This window comes from Panulirus ornatus, chromosome 56, assembly GCF_036320965.1.
Source record: "Panulirus ornatus isolate Po-2019 chromosome 56, ASM3632096v1, whole genome shotgun sequence".
Taxonomy (NCBI): domain Eukaryota; kingdom Metazoa; phylum Arthropoda; class Malacostraca; order Decapoda; family Palinuridae; genus Panulirus; species Panulirus ornatus.
In genome coordinates this window covers 29,518,036-29,540,618 of record NC_092279.1, presented here as the reverse complement: position 1 = coordinate 29,540,618, position 22,583 = coordinate 29,518,036, and the positions used below count along the sequence as shown (strand labels likewise).

Here is a 22,583-nt window from a genome sequence, read left to right as displayed (position 1 = left end):
TTATTTTCATTTTAGTTGAGACGGCATGAACAACAGAATGCCATAACAAGGCCATATCCGTAACACTATATAGATATGTATGACATAGCCTAAACCAAGTATCTAGTTTATCAACCATCCTTAAGGGGAGGATGAACTGAGTTGACTGTGGACCAACTGCTGCCACCAGAATTCAAACCCATGTGCTCTGTTCCAGGTGCTCCATGAAAGTGTAGTGGTCAGCAACAGTAATTGCTACACTACAGAGGTGGAGTACTCTTCTCTTTACCTTCTTGCATGTACACATGCCTTACTCTCATGATAAAACTTCTCTGCTTCTAATAGCTTTCCTTCCACACCATATATTCACAACACCTTCCTCTAGGTATGTCCATCAACCCTGTCATATACTTTGTCTAGATGCTTAAATGTCACAATATGCTACATGAAAGTCCTTCGTTTTATCTAAGTGCTTCACACAGACATTCTTCAAAGCCTTTAATAAGTGAAACACTCTCTTCTTAGAGATGGTAAAGCACTAACAATGGGGGATTTTGATTAGAAAGAGATAGACTGGGGGAATTTGGACTTTCAATGTGATAGGGAGTCTTGGAGACAAAGTTTTTAGAGTGTATACATGAAAATTTCTTGTACCAGCAGCCACAGAGCACACTAGCATGAGAAGGGTTGATACACTATCATTACTGAGCCTTATCTTCACCTATACTAGCATGGATATTGAGAATATTTTATATGATACACTGGTTGGAAGAGTTTGAATATGTGGTAAAAGAGGGCATTAAAAGAGCAGGGATGAGATGGGAAAAAAGATGATATAATCATGGAAACTACACAAACCTCATAATATCTAGGGTAACGTAGGTTAAGTACAACGAAGAAGTAGAGGCATGGGTACCTCAAGCCTCAAATAACTGAGGGGATGGTAAGAAAGGGGGAGAAATGGTTTAATAAAAGTCATAAGGCAAAGGAGCTTCGAGAAGTGCAGTGGCAGAGATATAACTGGCACTCTAGTCATCTAGCATTCATAAGGTCCAAGACATCACAGATTGAGTATAGCAGGATAAGAAAAAAGGAACAAAGAAACTTTGAAAAGAATGTTGTGGACATGGCAGCTGAAAATCCAAAACAATTCCATAAATTCATCAGGAGCTTGTTGTCAATTAAGGGGCAGCTAATCTAGCTAGCTAAGGGATTCAGAGGAAAATACTGTAGAGGATTTTGTAAGGATATTTGAGGAACTGAATTGCAAGTTCAAAAGTGTTTTCACATTGAAAAATGCTATAACCCCAACACCAGAGATGAAATAGGGAGGAGGCTTTGGAAATCATCAAGAGATCTAGAAAAGACACCAACAATACTAAAAGGACTTGACCCATAGACTCATACAAGGTCCTTATGAAATTTCATGTGTAAATACGCTTGATACACCACTTGAATTACCATTCAAGATGTCTGTAGAGAGAGGCATAGAGCCAAGGGAATGGAAAAGGGCAAATGTATCTGTGTATAAGAAAGGAGACCAGGAATGTGTGGTGTGTAAAGTTCTAGAAAGATTATTGGAAAGCAAATATGGAAGATTTCTGTGGAGGAAAAATTTCAAGTGAGACACAGCATGGTTTTAGGGAAAGGAGGTCATATATAGCTAATCTTTTAGAGTTTAACGAGAAATCAAACTTAGTCCTGGACAGAAGGGAAGGTTGGATGAACTGTCTGTATCTGGACTGCCAGAAGACATCTGACACTGTACCACATAGGAAGCTGATTATGAAGATGGATCATAATGCAGGAATAGGGGGGAATTTCCTTCACTGGATAGATTATCTCAGTGGAAGGGAACAAAGGATGCATGTGAGAAGAGCCTTTTCCTAATGGGTTGATAAGAGCAGCGGAGTGCCACAAGGCTCATTTCTGGGAACGTTCCTCTTGATCTATATTACTGACTTGCTTGAAGGTATGAAATCATACCTGAATGTGCTTGAAGATGATACAAAAGACTTGGACATAAAAAGTAAGGAGATTGCATCAGCTTACGAGGGGACCCAAACAGACTAAAGTGGGTCTGAAATGTGGTTGATGAAATTCAACCCTAGCTAATGTGAAGTAATTAGGATGGGATGAAGTGAAAGACAGAAGCAATATAATTATTACTTAGCAGGAATAAAGCTGAAACAAACTGTCTGCTGGCAAATATCAGAACAGCTTTCAAGTATATGGATAAAGAATTACTTAGCAGGCTGTTCATGTCATATTTAAGGCTAAAACTAGAATATGCATCTCAGGTTTGGTCACCACACCTAAAGAAGCACAAAGAACAAAGAGAAGGTCCACAGGAGAGCAACAGAGATAGTATGAACACGAAGATAGCTGAGGTAGAGGGAAAGGCTGGAGGTTTTGAATTTACCCATCCTAGAAGAGGAAAGATTGGTGAGTTACTTGCTCACAACTCTTTTTTTTTTTTTCTTCTTCTTCTTAAAGAGATCGATGAAGTGGGACAGCTGACAGTACTTTGAAAGATGTAAGGATAGAGGACATGACATGAAATTGAGTAAGAAATTTAATAAATAAGGATGTACAGGAATAATTTTATAGCATGAGTCTCATGAATGGAACAGTTTGACTGAGGACATGGTTAATATAAATAGCATGCATAAATTCAAGAGATTGTATCCTAGTAGAGAGTGTTCAAGAAAGATAGGGCCCCACGAGAGTAAACTCCCTCCCCATACGTGACAAATATGTATTGCTTACAAGTGGGTAATTACCACTATTGAAACCACACAGTCTGATATTGTGTGCTTGCCACCTTCCTCACAATCACTGCTCTTCCATACAACCCCTTACCAGTTACGTTAAACTAACTTATATAGGTGCGATTCAAACGCACACCTTTTTCTCCCTTGCCTTTTTACACAGTGGCTCTAAAAATGCATTCAGCCAATTCCTAGGCATCCCACTGTGATCCAGACATTCATTAAAAAATACTAATGTACCAATCAACATCACAGTCACCTACTTTCTTAAGAAATTCAACTGCAATACCATTCACTCTGGCCACATTTCATCTTACACAAGGCTTTCTTCATCTCTTCTCTCTTCACAGAACCACTTAGCATGACTCTCTCCCTTCCCCTACCTTCCCGACCTAAAGACCCTACATCTGCCAGCTTGTCAACACATTCAGCAATCTTTTAAAGTACTCACTCCATCTCTTCACCTCATCACTGCCTGTTACCAGCTCCCCATTTTCCTCTTTTACCAGTGTTCCCATTTGTTCTTTTGTTTTTCTCATTATTAACCTCCCTCCAAAACATTTTTCTAAGCTCACTTACTTTCACCAGCCTCTTCTCACCCATTACATTGCCTCTGTTCTGAAATCCTTTGCAAATCTTTACCAGGTAATGATCATACATTGATATGTACGATCATTACCTGGTCACATTCACATCCAAGAGTCTAACTTTTACACTCCTATCCATTAGTACATAATCCAGTAATACCTCCTCACCATCTTTCCTACTTACCATGTTCACTTATGTATGTCCATTTTTTCATGGGGTATCACCAGTTTCCAATCCTTTTTCAGCTCACAACTCCAAAAGTAGTTCATAAATTGTTTACCTTACTGAATACCCCATACCCCCAATTATACCCTCATCTGCCCCATTACTTACTTGTTCATTTAAATTTCCTTTCACTAATACTCTGTCTCTTGCATCAAAACTGCGATACACTCACTCACCTTCTTCCAGAATACTTGCCTCTTATCATCATTCTTCTCGAGGCCAGGTGCATAATAAACGCTAATGATCACCCAACTCTCTTAACCACTTTTATTTTTAACCTAATGCATACCTGAAAGTCTTCAATGGTCTTCATTCCCAGTGTTGGATTTGGTCATTGGTCAACCAAACTGTTGGAAGCCACAACACTTAGGCCTACATAGCCCCCACAGCCTGGCTGGTCTGGTACACTTTATAGGCACATGGCCAGGGCACTCTTAAAATTCTCTGTTGTACATTCCACTCTGTTTCTGATGTCAACTGGCAAGGTGTTAAAGAGTCTGTTTCTGATGTCAACCGGCAAGGTGGTAGCGTCTTGGGCTCTGGATGTTCAAGGAGTTCTCTTTTTTTGCATATTTCACCTTTGTATTTCAGAGGTAGTATTTTACAAAGTCTTCAGTGCCTCATGGGCCAATGGGATGTTATTTCCAAATGTAAATTGGGAACCATACCTTCAAAAAATTTCCTGGTATAGATGGTGATATATTTCTCTCATCAGCACTCATGGGAGTTTAGCCTTAGAGGCTCAACCATTCCCAGTGATTTAGGTCCATTACCTTACTGATATGGGCTATGAACCATTTCTGAACCCTTTACCTCATTAATATGGACTATGAACAGTTTTCTAATTCCACAATCTTGCTTTCCTTATAGGGTGATGTTAGAACGACAATATTCAGTTCGTGAAAGAATAAGTGCATTAAGTAATATCAACGTTGGTGTTTTTTCATCTTGAAGGTCTTCAGGATCCAGCTTACCATCCTTCTGCATGAGGCAGCTGTTATTTTGTTGTATTCATTGAAGGTTAGGTCGTTAGACATTATTACTCTGAGGTCTTTAACATTATTCAGCTGGTTTATGGCACTGTGTGTGTTTGTCTGATATTCTGTGTCTTTTATATTCTTCATATTTCCCATACCAGAGGAGTTGAAGCTTATCTCCTTTGAAAAGCATGTTGTTCTAAGTTGCCCAGTTAAAGATTTCGGTTATGCATCTTTGTAGCCTTTTTGCACCTTCTATTGGTGTAATTTTCATACTTATTCCTGTATCATCTGCAAAGTATGATATGAAACAGTGGCTTATGTTTGTGTCAGTGTCAGATATAAGAATGAGGAATAGGAGGGGTGCAAGTACAGTTCCTTGGGGTAATGAGCTTCTTACCATAGAGGTACTAGAGATGATATATTTTGCAACTATTTGTTGTTATCTTAGTTAAATCAGTTAAAAAGTTTTATATCCAGCTGACAGATTTTCTCATTATTCCTGTCTTTAGCATTTTGTGTGCTGTGACACCCTGGTTATGTACATTTCTCAGATGCTTTTGTAAGGTCTATGTAAATCATGTTAGCATGTTCTGCATTTTTCAGAGCTTTCAGCAATTCTATCATAGTGGTCAAACAATTGAGAGAGGCAAGATCTTTCCACCTTGAAACCATGTTGTCCTGGGTTATGTAGATTGTTTACTTCCGTACATTCTGCCAGCTTATCTCTTAGGACTCATTTGAAGATTTTAATCAGTCTGGAGATCACTCTTTTATGATTTCACACATTTTCACAACTCCTACTTCAGTAGTGGTGCTACCCCTCCCTGCGCTCTCACCTTCACATGACAGCTAGAGACTGAGTGTGAACGAATGTGGCCTTTCTTTTTGTTTGTTTCCTAGTGCTACCTTGCTGATGCAGGAAATGATGATTAAGTATAATAAATATATACATCTTTCTTTCTTTCATGCTATTCCCCATTTCCCGCATTAGCAAGGTAGCGTTAGTAACAGAGGACTGGGCCTTTGAGGGAATATCCTCACCTGGCCCCCTTCTCTATTCCTTCTTTTGGAAAATTAAAAAGAAACCGAGAGGGGAGGATTTCCAGCCACCCGCTCCCTCCCCTTTTAGTCGCCATCTGCGACACGCAGGGAATACGTGGGAAGTATTCTTTCTCCCCTATCCCCAGGGATAAGATATATATATATATATATATATATATGTATATATAAATAAATTAGCAGAGCAGAGCAGTGTGGTTTCAGAAGTGGTAGAGGATGTGTGGATCAGGTGTTTGCTTTGAAGAATGTATGTGAGAAATACTTAGAAAAGCAAATGGATTTGTATGTAGCATTTATGGATCTGGAGAAGGCATATGATAGAGTTGATAGAGATGCTCTGTGGAAGGTTTTAAGAATATATGGTGTGGGAGGCAAGTTGTTAGAAGCAGTGAAAAGTTTTTATCGAGGATGTAAGGCATGTGTACGTGTAGGAAGAGAGGAAAGTGATTGCTTCTCAGGGAATGTAGGTTTGCGGCAGGGGTGTGTGATGTCTCCATTGTTGTTTAATTTGTTTTTGGATGGGGTTGTTAGGGAGGTGAATGCAAGAGTTTTGGAAAGAGGGGCAAGTATGAAGTCTGTTGGGGATGAGAGAGCTTGGGAAGTGAGTCATTTGTTGTTCGCTGATGATACAGCGCTGGTGGCTGATTCATGTGAGAAACTGCAGAAGCTGGTGACTGAGTTTGGTAAAGTGTGTGAAAGAAGAAAGTTAAGAGTAAATGTGAATAAGAGCAAGGTTATTAGGTACAGTAGGGTTGAGGGTCAAGTCATTTGGGAGGTAAGTTTGAATGGAGAAAAACTGGAGGAAGTAAAGTGTTTTAGATATCTGGGAGTGGATCTGGCAGCGGATGGAACCATGGAAGCGGAAGTGAATCATAGGGTGGGGGAGGGGGCGAAAATCCTGGGAGCCTTGAAGAATTTGTGGAAGTCGTGAACATTATCTCCGAAAGCAAAAATGGCTACGTTTGAAGGAATGGTGGTACCAAGAATGTTGTATGGTTGCGAGGCGTGGGCTATGGATAGAGTTGTGCGCAGGAGGGTGGATGTGCTGGAAATGAGATGTTTGAAGACTGTATGTGGTGTGAGGTGGTTTGATTGAGTAAGTAATGTAAGGGTAAGAGAGATGGGTGGAAATAAAAAGAGCGTGGTTGAGAGAGCAGAAGAGGGTGTTTTGAAATGGTTTGGGCACATGGAGAGAATGAGTGAGGAAAGATTGACAAAGAGGATATATGTGTCGGAGGTGGAGGGAACGAGGAGAAGTGGGAGACCAAATTGGAGGAGGAAAGATGGAGTGAGAAAGATTTTGAGTGATTGGGGCTTGAACATGCAGGAGGGAGAAAGGTGGGCAAGGAATAGAGTGAATTGGATCAATGTGGTATACCAGTTTCCTGGTACTAACTCGCTGACATGGGAAACGGTGATCACAAATTTAAAAAGAATATATTATTATTATTATTATTATTATAATTATTTCATGATAATTAATGATACAATTTTTATTCTTCCTATTATTATTATTAATATTATTAGTGTAATTAATTTTTTTTCACAATGTTATTGTGCTCCACCGTCCAAACTGATAGAAGAATTATACTTGATATCATCTGTTGATGGAGAGAGATGGGTGATTATTGGTGCATATGCACCTGGGCATGAGAAGAAAGATCATGAGAGGCAAGTGTTTTGGGAGCAGCTGAATGAGTGTGTTAGTGGTTTTGATGCACAAGACCGGGTTATAGTGATGGGTGATTTGAATGCAAGGGTGAGTAATGTGGTAGTTGAGGGAATAATTGGTATACATGGAGTGTTCACTGTTGTAAATGGAAATGGTGAAGAGCTTGTAGATTTATGTGCTGAAAAAGGACTGGTGATTGGGAATACCTGGTTTAAAAAGCGAGATGTACATAAGTATACATATGTAAGTACGAGAGATGGCGAGAGAGCGTTATTAGATTATGTGTTAATTGATAGACGCATGAAAGAGAGACTTTTGGATGTTAATGTGCTGAGAGGTGCAACTGGAGGGATGTCTGATCATTATCTTGTGGAGGCGAAGGTGAAGATTTGTGGGGGTTTTCAGAAAAGAAGAGAGAATGTTGGGGTGGAGAGTGGTGAGAGTAAGTGAGCTTGGGAAGGAGACTTGTGTGAGGAAGTACCAGGAAAGACTGAGTACAGAATGGAAAAAGGTGAGAACAAAGGAGGTAAGGGGAGTGGGGGAGGAATGGGATGTATTTAGGGAAGCAGTGATGGATTGCGCAAAAGATGCTTGTGGCATGAGAAGCATGGGAGGTGGGTTGATTAGAAAAGGTAGTGAGTGGTGGGATGAAGAAGTAAGATTATTAGTGAAAGAGAAGAGAGAGGCATTTGGACGATTTTTGCAGGGAAAAAATGCAAATGAGTGGGAGAGGTATAAAAGAAAGAGGCAGGAGGTCAAGAGAAAGGTGCAAGAGGTGAAAAAGAGTGCAAGTGAGAGTTGGGGTGAGAGAGTATCATTAAATTTCAGGGAGAATAAAAAGATGTTTTGGAAGGAGGTAAATAAAGTGCGTAAGACAAGGGAGCAAATGGGAACTTCAGTGAAGGGGGCTAATGGGGAGATGATAACAAGTAGTGGTGATGTGAGAAGATGGAGTGAGTATTTTGAAGTTTTGTTGAATGTGCTTGATGATAGAGTGGCAGATATAGGGTGTTTTGGTCGAGGTGGTGTGCAAAGTGAGAGGGTTAGGGAAAATTATTTGGTAAATAGAGAAGATGTAGTAAAAGGTTTACGGAAGATGAAAGCCGGCAAGGAAGCAGGTTTGGATGGTATTGCAGTGGAATTTATTAAAAAAGGGGGTGACTGTATTGTTGACTGGTTGGTAAGGTTATTTAATGTATGTATGATTCATGGTGAGGTGCCTAAGGATTGGCGGAATGCTTGCATAGTGCCATTGTACAAAGGCAAAGGGGATAAGAGTGAGTGCTCAAATTACAGAGGTATAAGTTTGTTGAGTATTCCTGGTAAATTATATGTGAGGGTATTGATTGAGAGGGTGAAGGCATGTACAGAGCATCAGATTGGGGAAGAGCAGTGTGGTTTCAGAAGTGGTAGAGGATGTGTGGATCAGGTGTTTGCTTTGAAGAATGTATGTGAGAAATACTTAGAAAAAACAAATGGATTTGTATGTAGCATTTATGGATCTGGAGAAGGCATATGATAGAGTTGATAGAGATGCTCTGTGGAAGGTTTTAAGAATATATGGTGTGGGAGGCAAGTTGTTAGAAGCAGTGAAAAGTTTTTATCGAGGATGTAAGGCATGTTTACGTGTAGGAAGAGAGGAAAGTGATTGGTTCTCAGTGAATGTAGGTTTGCGGCAGGGGTGTGTGATGTCTCCATGGTTGTTTAATTTGTTTATGGATGGGGTTGTTAGGGAGATGAATGCAAGAGTTTTGGAAAGAGGGGCAAGTATGAAGTCTGTTGTGGATGAGAGAGCCTGGGAAGTGAGTCAGTTGTTGTTCGCTGATGATACAGCGCTGGTGGCTGATTCATGTAAGAAATTGTAGAAGCTGGTGACTGAGTTTGGTAAAGTGTGTGAAAGAAGAAAGTTAAGAGTAAATGTGAAAAAGAGCAAGGTTATTAGGTACAGTAGGGTTGAGGGTCAAGTCAATTGGGAGGTAAGTTTGAATGGAGAAAAACTGGAGGAAGTAAAGTGTTTTAGATATCTGGGAGTGGATCTGGCAGTGGATGGAACCATGGAAGCGGAAGTGAATCATAGGGTGGGGGAGGGGGCGAAAATTCTGGGAGCCTTGAGGAATGTTTGGAAGTCGAGAACATTATCTCGGAAAGCAAAAATGGGTATGTTTGAAGGAATAGTGGTTCCAATAATGTTGTATGGTTGCAAGGCATGGGCTATGGATAGAGTTGTGCGCTGGAGGGTGGATGTGCTGGAAATGAGATGTTTGAGGACAATATGTGGTGTGAGGTGGTTTGATTGAGTAAGTAATGTAAGGGTAAGAGAGATGTGTGGAAATAAAAAGAGTGTGGTTGAGAGAGCAGAAGAGGGTGTTTTGAAATGGTTTGGTCACATGGAGAGAATGAGTGAGGAAAGATCGACCAAGAGGATATATGTGTTAGAGGTGGAGGGAACGAGAAGTGGGAGACCAAATTGGAGGTGGAAAGATGGAGTGAAAAAGATTTTGAGTGATCGGGGCCTGAACATGCAGGAGGGTGAAAGGCGTGCAAGCAATAGAGTGAATTGGAACGATGTGGTATACCGGGGTCGATGTGCTGTCAGTGGATTGAACCAGGGCATGTGAGGCGTCTGGGGTAAACCATGGGAAGTTGTGTGGGGCCTGGATGTGGAAAGGGAGCTGTGGTTTCGGTGCATTATTACATGACAGCCAGAGACTGAGTGTGAACGAATGGGGCCTTTGGTGTCTTTTCCTGGCACTACCCCGCACACATGAGGGGGGAGGGGGATGTCATTCCATGTGTGGCGGGGTGGCGATGGGAACAAATAAAGGCAGACAGTATGAATTATGTACATGTGTATATATATATATATATGTCTGTGTGTGTATATATATGTGTACATTGAGATGTATAGGTCTGTATATTTGCGTGTGTGGACGTGTATGTATATACATGTGTATGTGGGCGGGTTGGGCCATTCTTTTGTCTGTTTCCTTGCGCTACCTCGCTAACGCGCGAGATGGCGACAAAGCAAAATAATAATAATAAAAATAAATATCATCTGTCATGTTTGTGTCATACAGTATACATATTTCATACTTTCAGAAAAAAATAATGCATACATGATATTCAACAAATATTTCGCCTGCAGATCATTGTCTTCCTATCTTTGAATTTAAACAGGTGCTGAAAACAATTAATGTGCATTTCCAAAATGACAACTAACAACATGTAAAAAAGTTAACTACCTTGATAGGCTCTGTGGCCATCTTCTCTATACAGACATAGACACCCCAGAGTTAAACTGAGCTGAGTTGCAAGCTGTCAGCTGGTTGAGCCTATCACAGCTTTGGTGCTTTACCGCATCTCACATTGATACCCATGTATCTGCTTGCCAGAGGTAGAATAAACAGCTTGGTGAGCTGTGTACTATTTCTTTCCCCCTGGGAATTGAACCTGAGCAAGTGGATCAGCAGTTATTAAAGCAACCACAGTACCACCAAGGTGCCAAACCAATAATAGTTGATATAATTTTCCCCCCCTTAATTTACATATCCAGCTGACTTTTTATACCATTGGTAGTCTTTAAAGATCTCTTTCATGGCTGAAAGGGCATGGGAAAACATTTCCATCTCTTTAGTAGACATACAGCCAACATTATAAGTACATGGCTGAAGGTCATGCATACATATTAACCCCATAAGAAATATGTAGATTGTTGGATAATATGAGGAGGAGCTTTTATGTATCAGTTGGTGAGGAAAATGAAGAAGAATAACATGAGAAATGTGAAGAAATGGTAGACTTAGAGGTATTTCAGTGAAATTACTTAAGGAATAGGTAATGCTGCATGGAAGGTATCTCCACTGAGCTTGTGCTTGTAGAAGAAATAATAAATAAAAATCCTTTGCTAATGGAGGATTTTATCAGATGATAGATAAAGAGCTAGAATATTTACAAAGAAAAAATACCAATATCCTTCCCACACATTCAAGTCACTTATCCATTTATACTTATATATAGAGCGAATGACCTAATACAATATTAATACATATTTTTGTTAACCTCCACCAGTGCTGTTTGTATGAGAAATTGGTATATATGAAATAAGTATTCGGTTCAAAGAAGAAACAAATTCTCCAGTGTCCTCCTCAGACTTTTTAGCCATCCTCCCTTACACTAATGTTGGTGGAAAAAGTCTAATATTCCTAAATATATTTCTTATATACCACCTACACTGCTTTGTATGAAGTAAGAGTATAGTAAGAAAGCAAGCTCACTAGAAAGAAAGGAATGTCATCTGCATGACTTCCTTTCTTTGTATGAAGTAAGAGTACAGTTATAAAACAGGCTCACTGGATCTGAATGATTTCCTTTCTTACTGGGAGGAATCACACATCTTTCATATTAAACACACTGAATGCTTATTTAACACTGGCCCAGGCCAACGCACAGGAAATAAGATAACTTTCTGTGTATTTAGTGTTACCTTGAAAAAATGTGCTAGTCTACCATTTTGCACAGGATTTCTTTTCCTGAACTCTTGGATCCATGTAAATTTTAATTACTGAAGATATTATATTGCTGCATAGAATTATTCTCAAAAGAATTCTATACATTGTTTTGGCTACACCACTGACTTTTCGGCAACTGTTGGTTTGACACCTCTTTTAGTCCGGACAAAATTACGTGAGGAGACTTAAAATTACTGCAGTTTACTGGGCAGCCACAGATGCAATTGTGTGTTGCTATGGAGCTCTTATTTACGTTCTTTACACTGCACTCGTTGGTGGTGATACTGCAATTCTGGGAGATTCTTAGCTTATTTTGCTTAGATTTAACCCTAGCTATGGCTTCTAAAACATATGAGAGTGTCAGTCATATTGTCAAATGTAAACACCAGTCCATATCAATCCAAGATAAAGTAGAACTTGAAATAAATGGACCTTGGTGTTTCGGTGCGTAAGCTGTGTGACATCTACAGTATTGGTTCATCAACTGTTTATGATATAAAGAAGCAAAGGGAGAAAATATTGAAATTCTAAGCAGACAGCGATTCCAAGAAGCAAATGACAATTAGACAAACCATGAAAGATGGTAAGAGTACTGAGCACGATCGAGTGATGATGGAATGGTTTCGACAGCATCGAAGTGATGGAGTGAACTTGTCAGGTAGCATGATAATGGACCTGGCTAAGTTGTTCCATAAAGAACTTAAATTACATGAATGTGACAATAGTGAAGGATGGCTTCAAAGATTCAAGAAACGTCATGGAATTCACATTAAAAAAGTGTGTGGAGAAAAGCGGTCTGCAAACCTCAAAGGAGCTGCCAAGTATGTGGATGAATTTGCAAAACTCGTAGCTGGCGAGCACCTCAGTCCTGAGCAGGTGTATAATGCATACGAAACTGCATTATTCTGGTGATCCACACCTAGGAAAACACTAACAACAGAAGACGAAGAAGACCCCACAGGATTCAAACGGATGTATCTAGGGGAATTAGCGCCTTAGGCAAGCACTGAAATTGCACCCCGTCCAAATATATGACACCAATATTTTTTGTTAGTATTACCTCTGCCAAGGAGATTATATACCTCCGTTTGTTTGTTTGTCTGTGAGCAACTTCAACAAAAGTTATGTACAAATTTTGATAAAAATTTCAGGGAATGTCAGAAATGACACAAGGTCCAATTGATTAGATTTTGGGAGTGATCCGAATCATTGTCTAGATTTAGGACACCATTATGGAAATATCAATTTTTGTGAATAGCTATTGAACTAATAATGATATAGGTCTGTGAGCAACTTTCAACAAAAGTTATGAACAAATTTTGATTAAATTTTCAGGGAAAGTCAGAAATGACACAAGGGCCAATTGATTAGATCTTGGGAGTAAACCAAATCATTGTCTGGATCTAGGACGCCATTATGGAAATATGAATTTTTGTGAATAGCTATTGAACTAATAATGATATCAGTGTGATTCCAAATGCCAAAGATATGTTTTCATGGTCAAGAAATCTAAATCTTTAAGCTCCAAATCATTGTCTGGATCCAGGACGCCATTACACCATTGGCGCCCAGGGCACCTGACCTACCTGCCATACCCTAGATATGCCACTGCATTCAAACAATCTAAGGACAGACTTACCATCTTAGGGTGCTCAGACATTTAATATTTGTTTAATTTAAATTTCTTGCAGTCCATGATATACTTTAGGCACACAGGAGATGTATAATTAGTGGGTTAGAGGTGTATTCATGAATTATTATTATGTGGCCACAGTTGGTCCAGCAAAATGGTTAATCTGACAAGTCTTTGGAACCAAGAGTGCCGGAAAATCGGTGGTGTACTTGTACCAAGATATAAACTTATTTGAAATTAATTAATCATGATTCAGCATGTGAATGAAGCATAGAAGGAAATGAAATGAAAGCAGGAAAGGTAGAGACAGAAATAAACAGGGGAAACAGTGAAAATTGGAATGTTGTCATTGCCAAGAAGCAGGGATTCTGTGACATGCTGTATTTTATAGATGAAGTGAAGAATTACTTGTTTAGACTTGATTTCGTTTTACTAGAATAGTCATTAATATTGCCTTGTCTAAAAATTACAGCTGCTGTAAGCCACCACATGGAATTTAAAATTGTTCCAAAACAACTTGGTAAAAAAACTGAATTCATTTCTTAACTTACTTTCTTGTATTGTATTTAGCTGATCTTATGTCAGTTAGCTCACAAATTCTAAAGTCCTGTGTTAACTTGCAGAGTGAAAATAGAGGCTTTATGCTCCAGCTTGATAGTTACTGCTTTTTATTAAAGATTGGAAATGCATGAAAGTTGTCCATTATTTGATAGTTCTTGAATCATTTCCATTGGGCTAAAGAATAGATAATTATCTTAAGTTCTTTATGTAATCATTTAAGTTGCAGAGGAGTTTTTTATGTAATCATTTAAGTTGCAGAGGAGTTTTAACTGTTTTTCCATATGCAAAATGTATAATCTTTTTCATTAGTTTTCAAGTTATACAAGAAATTTGTTGAATGTCTGTTAGTTCTTACGGGGTACTCTTGTTTAGGTCAAAACTAGTGTATTTGGAATTTGAAATGATATCTAGTTAAATTGTTTGGGAAAATCTTTCTTTCTCTAATAGGCCTTTGGTGATCCTGTGCTTGCTTATTTGTGTAAGCTGGTCTGCTTACAGTATTGTTTTCAGATTTGGCCTGAGGTCTTTTGTGATTTGCCATATGAAAAACACATCAAGGGTAATTTTCAGTAAAACAACATTTCCATTTTTGTTTGAGCTTTATTACGCTACACTTTGTTATGACTGTGACCCGGGTGAGGGGGGTGGGGTATTATGCTGGCTCTGGAATGTTGTCCCCCCCACCAAGCTGCCAACGGCAACCCACCGCTGCCACCACCAAGCTGCCAACAGCGACCCACCACCGCCTCCATAAAGCTGCCAATGGCAACCCTCCTTTGCCACCACTGAGCTGCTAATCACATATCACCACTGCCACTTTTGCCCACTTACATTTGATCTAGATGCTTTTTCTTTATTTTCAAAGCAGATCTATCTTTGATTATCCTAAATTAACTTTCTGTATTAATGAGAGCTTTTTAAAAACTTCTGTCAGTGTATACTGTAATTTAAATTTAAGGTACCAACTAAAAATAAGATATGTACAGAATTTTCCTTCTCTTGTTACGGTGATAACTAAAGTAGGTCAGAAGCATTTGAAAAAATATTATATTTGGAGTATATGACCAAAACTGTATGTTTCCTTGGCATCTGTGGATCTGTGGATTTTTACATTCTGGAAGGAAGAATATGATGTGGGTGTTTTGGCAGCAGCGAGTGTCAGGATTGCTCAGGTGATGGTGGTGGTGTTGGTTAGGCAGGTGGAAGGCAGGCCTGGAGGTAGCCTACTGCCCACATGTCCACTAGTCATGAAACTAATCATTTAGATACTCTTGTTATCCCATTTTCTTTTTCCCTAACCATAATACATGTTAAAATTAATAATCTTTTATACTGTTGTATGTAAATTTATCTCTTAATTTAGAGTCATTGACCAGTGCACATATGTGCAGTGCCACAACTGATGTGCTGGTGTGAGATGTTGGCACTGTGGCACTGTGAGCGTCTTAGAGCCACAGTTTATGTAGCTCTCAGACGCCCTGCTCCCCACCCCCGTCACCTTCCAAGATATTATCACCTAAAAGTAGTAATAATTCAGACTTCACGCATACACAATAGTACAAATAACATACAACTTGGATATGCACAACAGTTCTTCACTTAACTGGCATTTAACATATTAGTGATATACAATTGGCTGGATAAAATTTCTTATGTTTAATGAGTAGTCTATAATTGAGGCATGATTGTATCAATGCACTGTTCCTGTAAAGTGTTAGTACAATTGGATAAAACATTACAATTTGATACAAGGGTGCCCAATAGAAGAGGCTACTGGCTGTTATCTACCAATATCTTGAAAGAGGTCACAGATTCGCCTTGTTTTTCCTCCTTGGGCTTCTTCTTCGTATAAAAGGGGATGCTAACTTGGGTCACACTCTGGGCCCGCGGCCGCACTATAGGGTGGCTTTGGAGGGCTGGCCTGGGGTCTTGTGCACCCTCTGTTACTGTCTATGATGAATATGGTAATGCTTCTGTATCAACTGCTATCATCATAGTATTTTTTCTTTTTTCTTTACTGGCAGTTATTTTATGGTTTGAATGAGTATTACATAGCAGTACCAAACAAGTATCCACTAATACCACAGAGATACTTTTGTCCCATGAGTTTTTGCCTCAGACTGTAGTATGCAGTGGCCTTGGGAGAGTACATAAATAGCAGTGGTTATGGACAAGACCTCAGGATCCCCTCCAATGGTGTTTAGAGCCGGCGCCCTCCCCCTTGTACCTCTGTGGGGTACTTGTGGGGGTGCTCGAGGCCCCTGGTGAGGCCGCTCACGCCTCACGGCCAACGCCCTGGTCCCTAGCATGACCAGGAAAAAGGACGTGGCACTAAAGTTTGCATGAGAACAAACACAAGACAACACTCAGAACATCAATAAAGACCTACATAACATTTGAGAAAGGAATCTTCAAGGGAATTCCTTTAAAATCCCATGGATGACAGGGGAAGTGAGTGTGAATGCTCAGGGTCAAAAGTGAGCGTGTGGCTTGAGCTGATATTGAGTTGGCGGGCGTTTGGCCACTGTGCAGCAGCGCTCACCAGAGAGCTCTCCCTTCGCGCGGCAACCTTAACCTAACAAGTAACATAACAACGTCAGTAGTCACAGGAAAACAGAGAAATCGACTTAAATAACAATAAGAAAATATCACAAAATGTTGGGGACCTTTATCCCACACTTTACTACATAGTTCTGGCTGATGCCGGAACACTGGCTAGCATACCATTAGTAAAATATCAAAATCATTTATTTAAACGTTTGGAGTAGTATTCATAGAAATTAAATTAGAAACAAACATTTATAAGTATAAAACTCACTTAATTTGTGACTTTTAAAACCAAGCCAGCATAAATGAACTGCTAAACGAGCAATGAACAGGAAGCATTGATAAAATATAAAAATAACAATGGAAATGTGTTTCTCTACATTGAGATTTCAACCCTGACAAAGGTGGGGACGACTGGAAACACGATAATTTCTCAAAAACTGGCTTAGTTCATTACAGTGTACAAATATTCTCAAGTAAAAATAAAATAGACACTAGGAGCATGCATTGCCTGGCCAGTGACGTGGGAAGACGGTCCGCTATCACCGGCAGGAGTTATGGCGGCCACCTCCACTCCGCTGAGGCGTCACTGTCATTCTCAATAACTGGCGGGGCCCTAGCGAAGTCCAGGCTGCAGCCACTGAGTTGTCATCAGACTGGCTATATGATTATCGTGATTATAATTATGATTAATATTACTATTACTTCATATTATAATGGACCTTACAGTAACCGAGGGTCATGCGACTCATGCCCAACTGTCAATACATCGCTGTGGCTGGGGAAGGCCAACAGGATCACAAGGAACAGATCTTACGTGGAGGGCCCTCACGAAGGGCAACAGGATTGTGAAGAGAACTTACACAGATATATATGGCGCTCAGTTTTGATTTGGCTTCGTGAGGACATCCTCGTAAAATTCTACTGCCCTCCATGCCCGGAACTCACTGTGGCTTTGATCAGATGAAGTAAATTTCATAAACATGTCTATTGATTATATATATATATATATATATATATATATATATATATATATATATATATATATATATTTATATATATATATATATATATATATATATATATATATATATATATATATATATATATATATATATAAAGTGTGGTGATTCAATAGGGGAATGACAGTGTGCAGAGGATTGTGCCATAGTGGGTATTCTGGTTACATAACCAGATCCGGGGATGGGTTGGGGTCACCAGGCAGTGCGGACGCGCGGGCAGGCGGCTGGGGCGGCAGCAGGCAACCCTTCGCCATCAGGAGGGCGCGGCTCTAACATATAGAATATAGGAGCATCATTTATAGGTTACAGGAGATCTATTCACATTGATACAGTTAAACCTGGTAAGCAAGGTGCTAACATGCAAGTGTGTGGGGACTTGTGCCCCAAGCCTACACACTACAATTGAAGCTAGGGTGCTAGGGGACCTACGTGGACTACCCACTAGATAACTGGTTACATGCAGATGCCATCCCCTGCCCTTAGTGGTCACCTCTGGGCAGTAGAACAGCTCAAGTTGTCCTCAGGCAGATTACTAGCACAGGAAGGCGAGGAAAAGGGCAGGCAGTGGCAAGGCAGGACCCAGCACAGCTCTCCTGTCTACACCTATTCTCCTGTTGTGCAAGGTCCTGCCAGGAACAACCCTAGCAGGCTGCCGTGGCTCACCCATGTTAACCAGCTACTGGTGTTCTTTACGGCATAGAATATGCCGAGATCACAAAGTTTTTTCCAGTTCTAGCCAGGAGCCGCTAGGGATTGGGAAGCAGTGACATCATGAAGCCTGCAGTTTGGATGATGCACTCTGAAGAAAAAGCCCCTACATTTGACTGTGAAGCAAGCGCAACTCTAGGGTCCAAGTTGTACCCTGCATGGCCGGATTGTGAGCGTGACTTGAGGCGTGCCCCTACGCTGATGGCACCCCCTACAGGAGGAACCCAGCGTGGCACCACCTACAGCTCCTCTTATCACATGGCTGAAGTTAGATCCTAAATTACAGCAAGCGTGCTGGTGGAGACCGACATTAACTGTGTAGTAGGCTTCAGCCGGTGGCACAGGTGAGGTTAGGAGAGATCTTGTAAACTATGGCTGTGCATGGATGGCAACTCTGATAGGTTACAGGACTATTGCGAGGGACCTGCTAGGTGTGTTTACTGGACTGAGTACTACTGGTCGTGTGTACTTGACTGAGCACTGCTGAAGGTGTAGGAATGGTGGATATGGTGGTAATAGTGGTTGGTTGAATGGTAAGTACCTATCATTCTGGAGGAGGGGGCATCCCTGCCACCTGACTGAGCCTGACGGAACAAGTGAACTAGCGAGAGAGCATGCGTGTCCGGGGGGCCTTTGTCATGGACACTTCACTTTACTAGACATCTGGGCTTGAGCTTCAGTGCTAAATAAATCACCCACAGTCATCCATTTAAATTTCTTCATAATGACTCTGAATGAGTAAGCAAATATAGTAAAGCCAAGTAAGTCTTGATAAAATATTTGAACAATAGTTAACCAATGTAAACAACCTCTTCCGGGAGATATTATCAGGTATAGCTGCAACTCTTTCGGATCACTTACAGATGGAATTGATGCATAACATGGGAAGCAGTGTTATCTTTCAAATATGCAGTAACAATATCTGTAAATGATTTGAATATCCTATTATAAGTAGAAAACTTTGATATGTTTCATATTACATGCATTATGCTTTTGGTAGCAGAGCTCTTTTGAACATTTTATGTGAAATGTATTATTAAAAGCATAATTGACTTCTTGACATGCCATGCAACTCATGCTTTAATTTACCTCATATAAAAAGTACAAATAGGCCACCCGGACAGACTGTATTGCCAAACGGTGACTTCTAAAGCCGGGACTTCCGCAAGCAGTGCCTTCGACCCTCCCTTATACCCTCTCTTTGATTCCTAAATGCGTCAATTACAGGAACATTAAAATCGTGGCACTTTACATGTAATAAAACACTGAAGTTTCATATATGTAAAAATAACACAAGGAACTATGAAAAATTTATCCATTACAAGTACTACAACATACATATACGGCTTTGCATAATACAGTTTCATATAAAACCAGACATACTGTACTAAGTTCTCACAGCCCCTTAAATTCACCGAGCTAGTCATGGCATAAAAGGAAATAAAACAAAGGGTAAATGACTAGAAACCAATTCGTGTAAAACAGGCCAAAAACTTGATAAAATATTTGCAGTAAGAGATTCCTTCTGGCTTCGGTCTTCTTCACAGTGACCTCACTTCATCTGCTCCTTCCTCAGGCTACTTCCTTCTTCCTCTCTCATTTGTGTTCCTCATTTCTGAGTCCTCTATGTTCAGTCGAGCTTCTCGCTGTATCTTCTCCTAGGTAATGGACCAGCGCACTGGCAGGAAGAAGGGAACTATTCTTCTTGCAGACACCCATTCAGAAATGAAACAGAGGGACTTACATTTGTCATGAGACCTGACAGGTGCTGAAACTATAACGGTACTTAACTATTTAGGTATATGCCTCTGAGTCCACAGCCCACCTCAGTGGATCCACAGTACAGCTACTTTGACTACGGCTCATGGGGCCTACAGGAGGAACACTACCGTAGTGGGACTTATGCTGAGAAGCTGCCTGGTACACACTTAACTATCCTCAACAACAAAGAATAGATCATGTGTCTGGCTGGCCCCAGGCATCGAGAGTGCCAGGAGGCAGCCTGGCGGGTGTCAGGAGAGGAGAATATTTCCCTGCAGTGCCAGTCGCTGGTCGGGGGCTTCACTGGCACGTGACTTTGTCATGTACGCACAACAGTCCAAGAGTCTGTTTCATTGGTACATAATAGAAAATAATTAATCTCAGCCCTTTATAAGGGCATCTTCTTCCTACCTTATCCTTATATAAAAGAGATAAAAACAAAGTGAAAATTTATTTTTGTTATGTTTTTTGAAAAAATATCCACGAGTGCTGGAGTTGACCCATCCCCATGGGAGGGGACTGTAAGGACACACTTGACAAATCACATAATGTGAGCATGGCTGTGCTAGCACCAGACGCTCCGGGGGCCCGGGGCTCCCTGCGCTGCCTCTGCTCCACGAACCCGCCCAGATCACCAAACAACAACACTTTACACATAAGTTTCTCTGAGGAATTTTTGTAGAGGAAATATTTTTCTTGTCCCCAGTAATTTAACCGACTCAATTTCCTTAGGTAATATGACACAAATTATGCTTTCTGATTGTATTTCACCACTGTAGTTAGTTGCAGAGGATATTGTTAGAACTTGTCAAGTTGGCAATGACTTGAATGGTTGAAGTTGTACCAGGTGTGGCTGGATCATTGTTGTTGTTAGGTGGTGGTGCCGGCGTGGTGTTGTCCATGTAGTGGGCGTTGTCTAGAATGAGCGAGTTGATGGGCGGGTTGTGGAGATTGTGGTGGCGCGGGGCAGACTGGGTGCGGGCGGAGTGCGGATCCAGGGGGGCGGGCGGCAGAACGACGGGCAGGTGGTAGTACTTGCACAGCCCCCGGCCGCACTTGCCCTTCACCGCGTCGCGACAGACACTCACCTTCATGTCTGTCACCTCTACGTGATCTGAAGGAAAGGAACCTGTCACCATCTGTCCTACAATAATCAAGGAAACAAACTATTTAGATACTGCATATACTGAATAGCTTCATAATATGCTCAATACTATAGTAGCAGTATATTTTTACACAAAGCTCTCTACAGTAAGAAGCTTGGTATATCATTAAGCTGTGTATGCCACTATGCTAATTAAATCTAATGTACTTAGTCCATTTAAAAACTACCCAGACATTATGCTGCTTGTTATGAATGACTAATGATTATTGATCGACATGACACTAAATTTCACTGTAACTCCTGGCTAACAGTCAGGCTATTATGAAAACTTTTCTTGTTGGATTTGTCATTTGTCCAAGCAATCTTCTCTAGGAACAATTACGGATCGTTAAAGTTTGGTTATAATAAACAAGCCGAAGTTGCCAAGGGTAGCTTTTTAAGCAATCTATATCATGAAACTACAAGCATATACGCAGAAGCAGTACAACCATTTAATATGTTCTTACGAGGGAAATGCGCCTCATAGGTCACTGCTGTGTCCCCCAATACACTGGAAAAAGTGATAACAAAAAATTAGAAGACGAGGACTGGCTCGAGTTCACCTCCATACCTTCAAGGAGATGGACAAACTTGCAGGCAGGTCTCACACACTGTCCGTACTTAAAATCGCGGCACACTTGCAGGGTGTCCAGCAACTGTAACAAAAGCAGACAGTAAGACGAACTCATTCACAATAGAGACTTCCAGGTTGAGGTCCTCTTTTATTATCTCATCATGATCCCCTTTATGGGTTAGGAAGGAAAGTCACAGAAAAAGTGATAACTGTCTGCTTCAGGTTTTCTCTCTCACATGGACACCATTAAGTTGAATTGGTACTTTGAGAACCTCCTGCCATTAATATACAAAAAGGCATTTTATTTTAAGAATATTTGTTTTTAACGAGTTATTCTACTTTTGACATATATGTGATTAAATTACTAATTTCACATCTTGATTTAGTACCTGTATTTTACTGTAGACTTTGAAATGATAGTCATTACTACTTACTTATGATTATGATTACTGTTATTATTATTATTACACTATGTAAGGTAAACATTATCATTACAGTTACTCCTTAATCAACAATAAGAGATAAGCTGCTTTTCAAACTTTTATGAAACTATCTTCAAAGCACATAATTATATTGTAGTAACAAAAATATTCATCATTGGAGAAGAAATTATAAGGAAGGCTATATTTCAACTGAAGGAAGGCTCAAGCAAGTGTAATGACTACTGGGCATAAGGCATCAGCAATAAGAACTACTATAAATGATGGATCTCTTTCATGGCAGTACAGGACTCAAGTTACCAAAACCACTACTGATGACATTTGCAGTTGCAAAAGTCATATACTTTCAGGCATGAGAACATTAACAACATATGAATGTTTACAAACACATGATTGGTGGAAATGGTATGG

The 22,583-nt window shown here is 40.3% G+C and overlaps 1 protein-coding gene and 1 long non-coding RNA gene across 7 annotated transcripts in view; one reads left to right on the top strand and one right to left on the bottom strand.

Annotated features, from left to right (window-relative positions):
• The window catches only part of LOC139766046 (uncharacterized), a 144,143-nt gene that overhangs the window by 10,725 nt on the left and 110,835 nt on the right, over positions 1–22,583 (top strand). The window lies entirely within an intron of this gene.
• LOC139766043 (muscleblind-like protein 1) overlaps positions 14,557–22,583 on the bottom strand; it is a 1,286,706-nt gene continuing 1,278,679 nt past the window's right edge. For 2 of the 6 annotated variants that reach the window (XR_011716773.1, XM_071694180.1), the window contains 2 exons: positions 21,730–21,814; positions 14,557–21,128 (listed from right to left, as the gene is read on the bottom strand). Coding sequence is in view for 4 of the 6 variants with exons in the window: in XM_071694180.1 (XP_071550281.1) it covers positions 20,794–21,128; positions 21,730–21,814 (420 nt within the window). In the remaining 2 variants the exon portion in view is untranslated. Of the gene's footprint in view, positions 21,159–21,625; positions 21,670–21,729; positions 21,815–22,583 lie in introns of all 6 variants that reach the window. The other 4 variants (XM_071694179.1, XM_071694185.1, XM_071694186.1 and 1 more) reach the window with 4 other exon arrangements.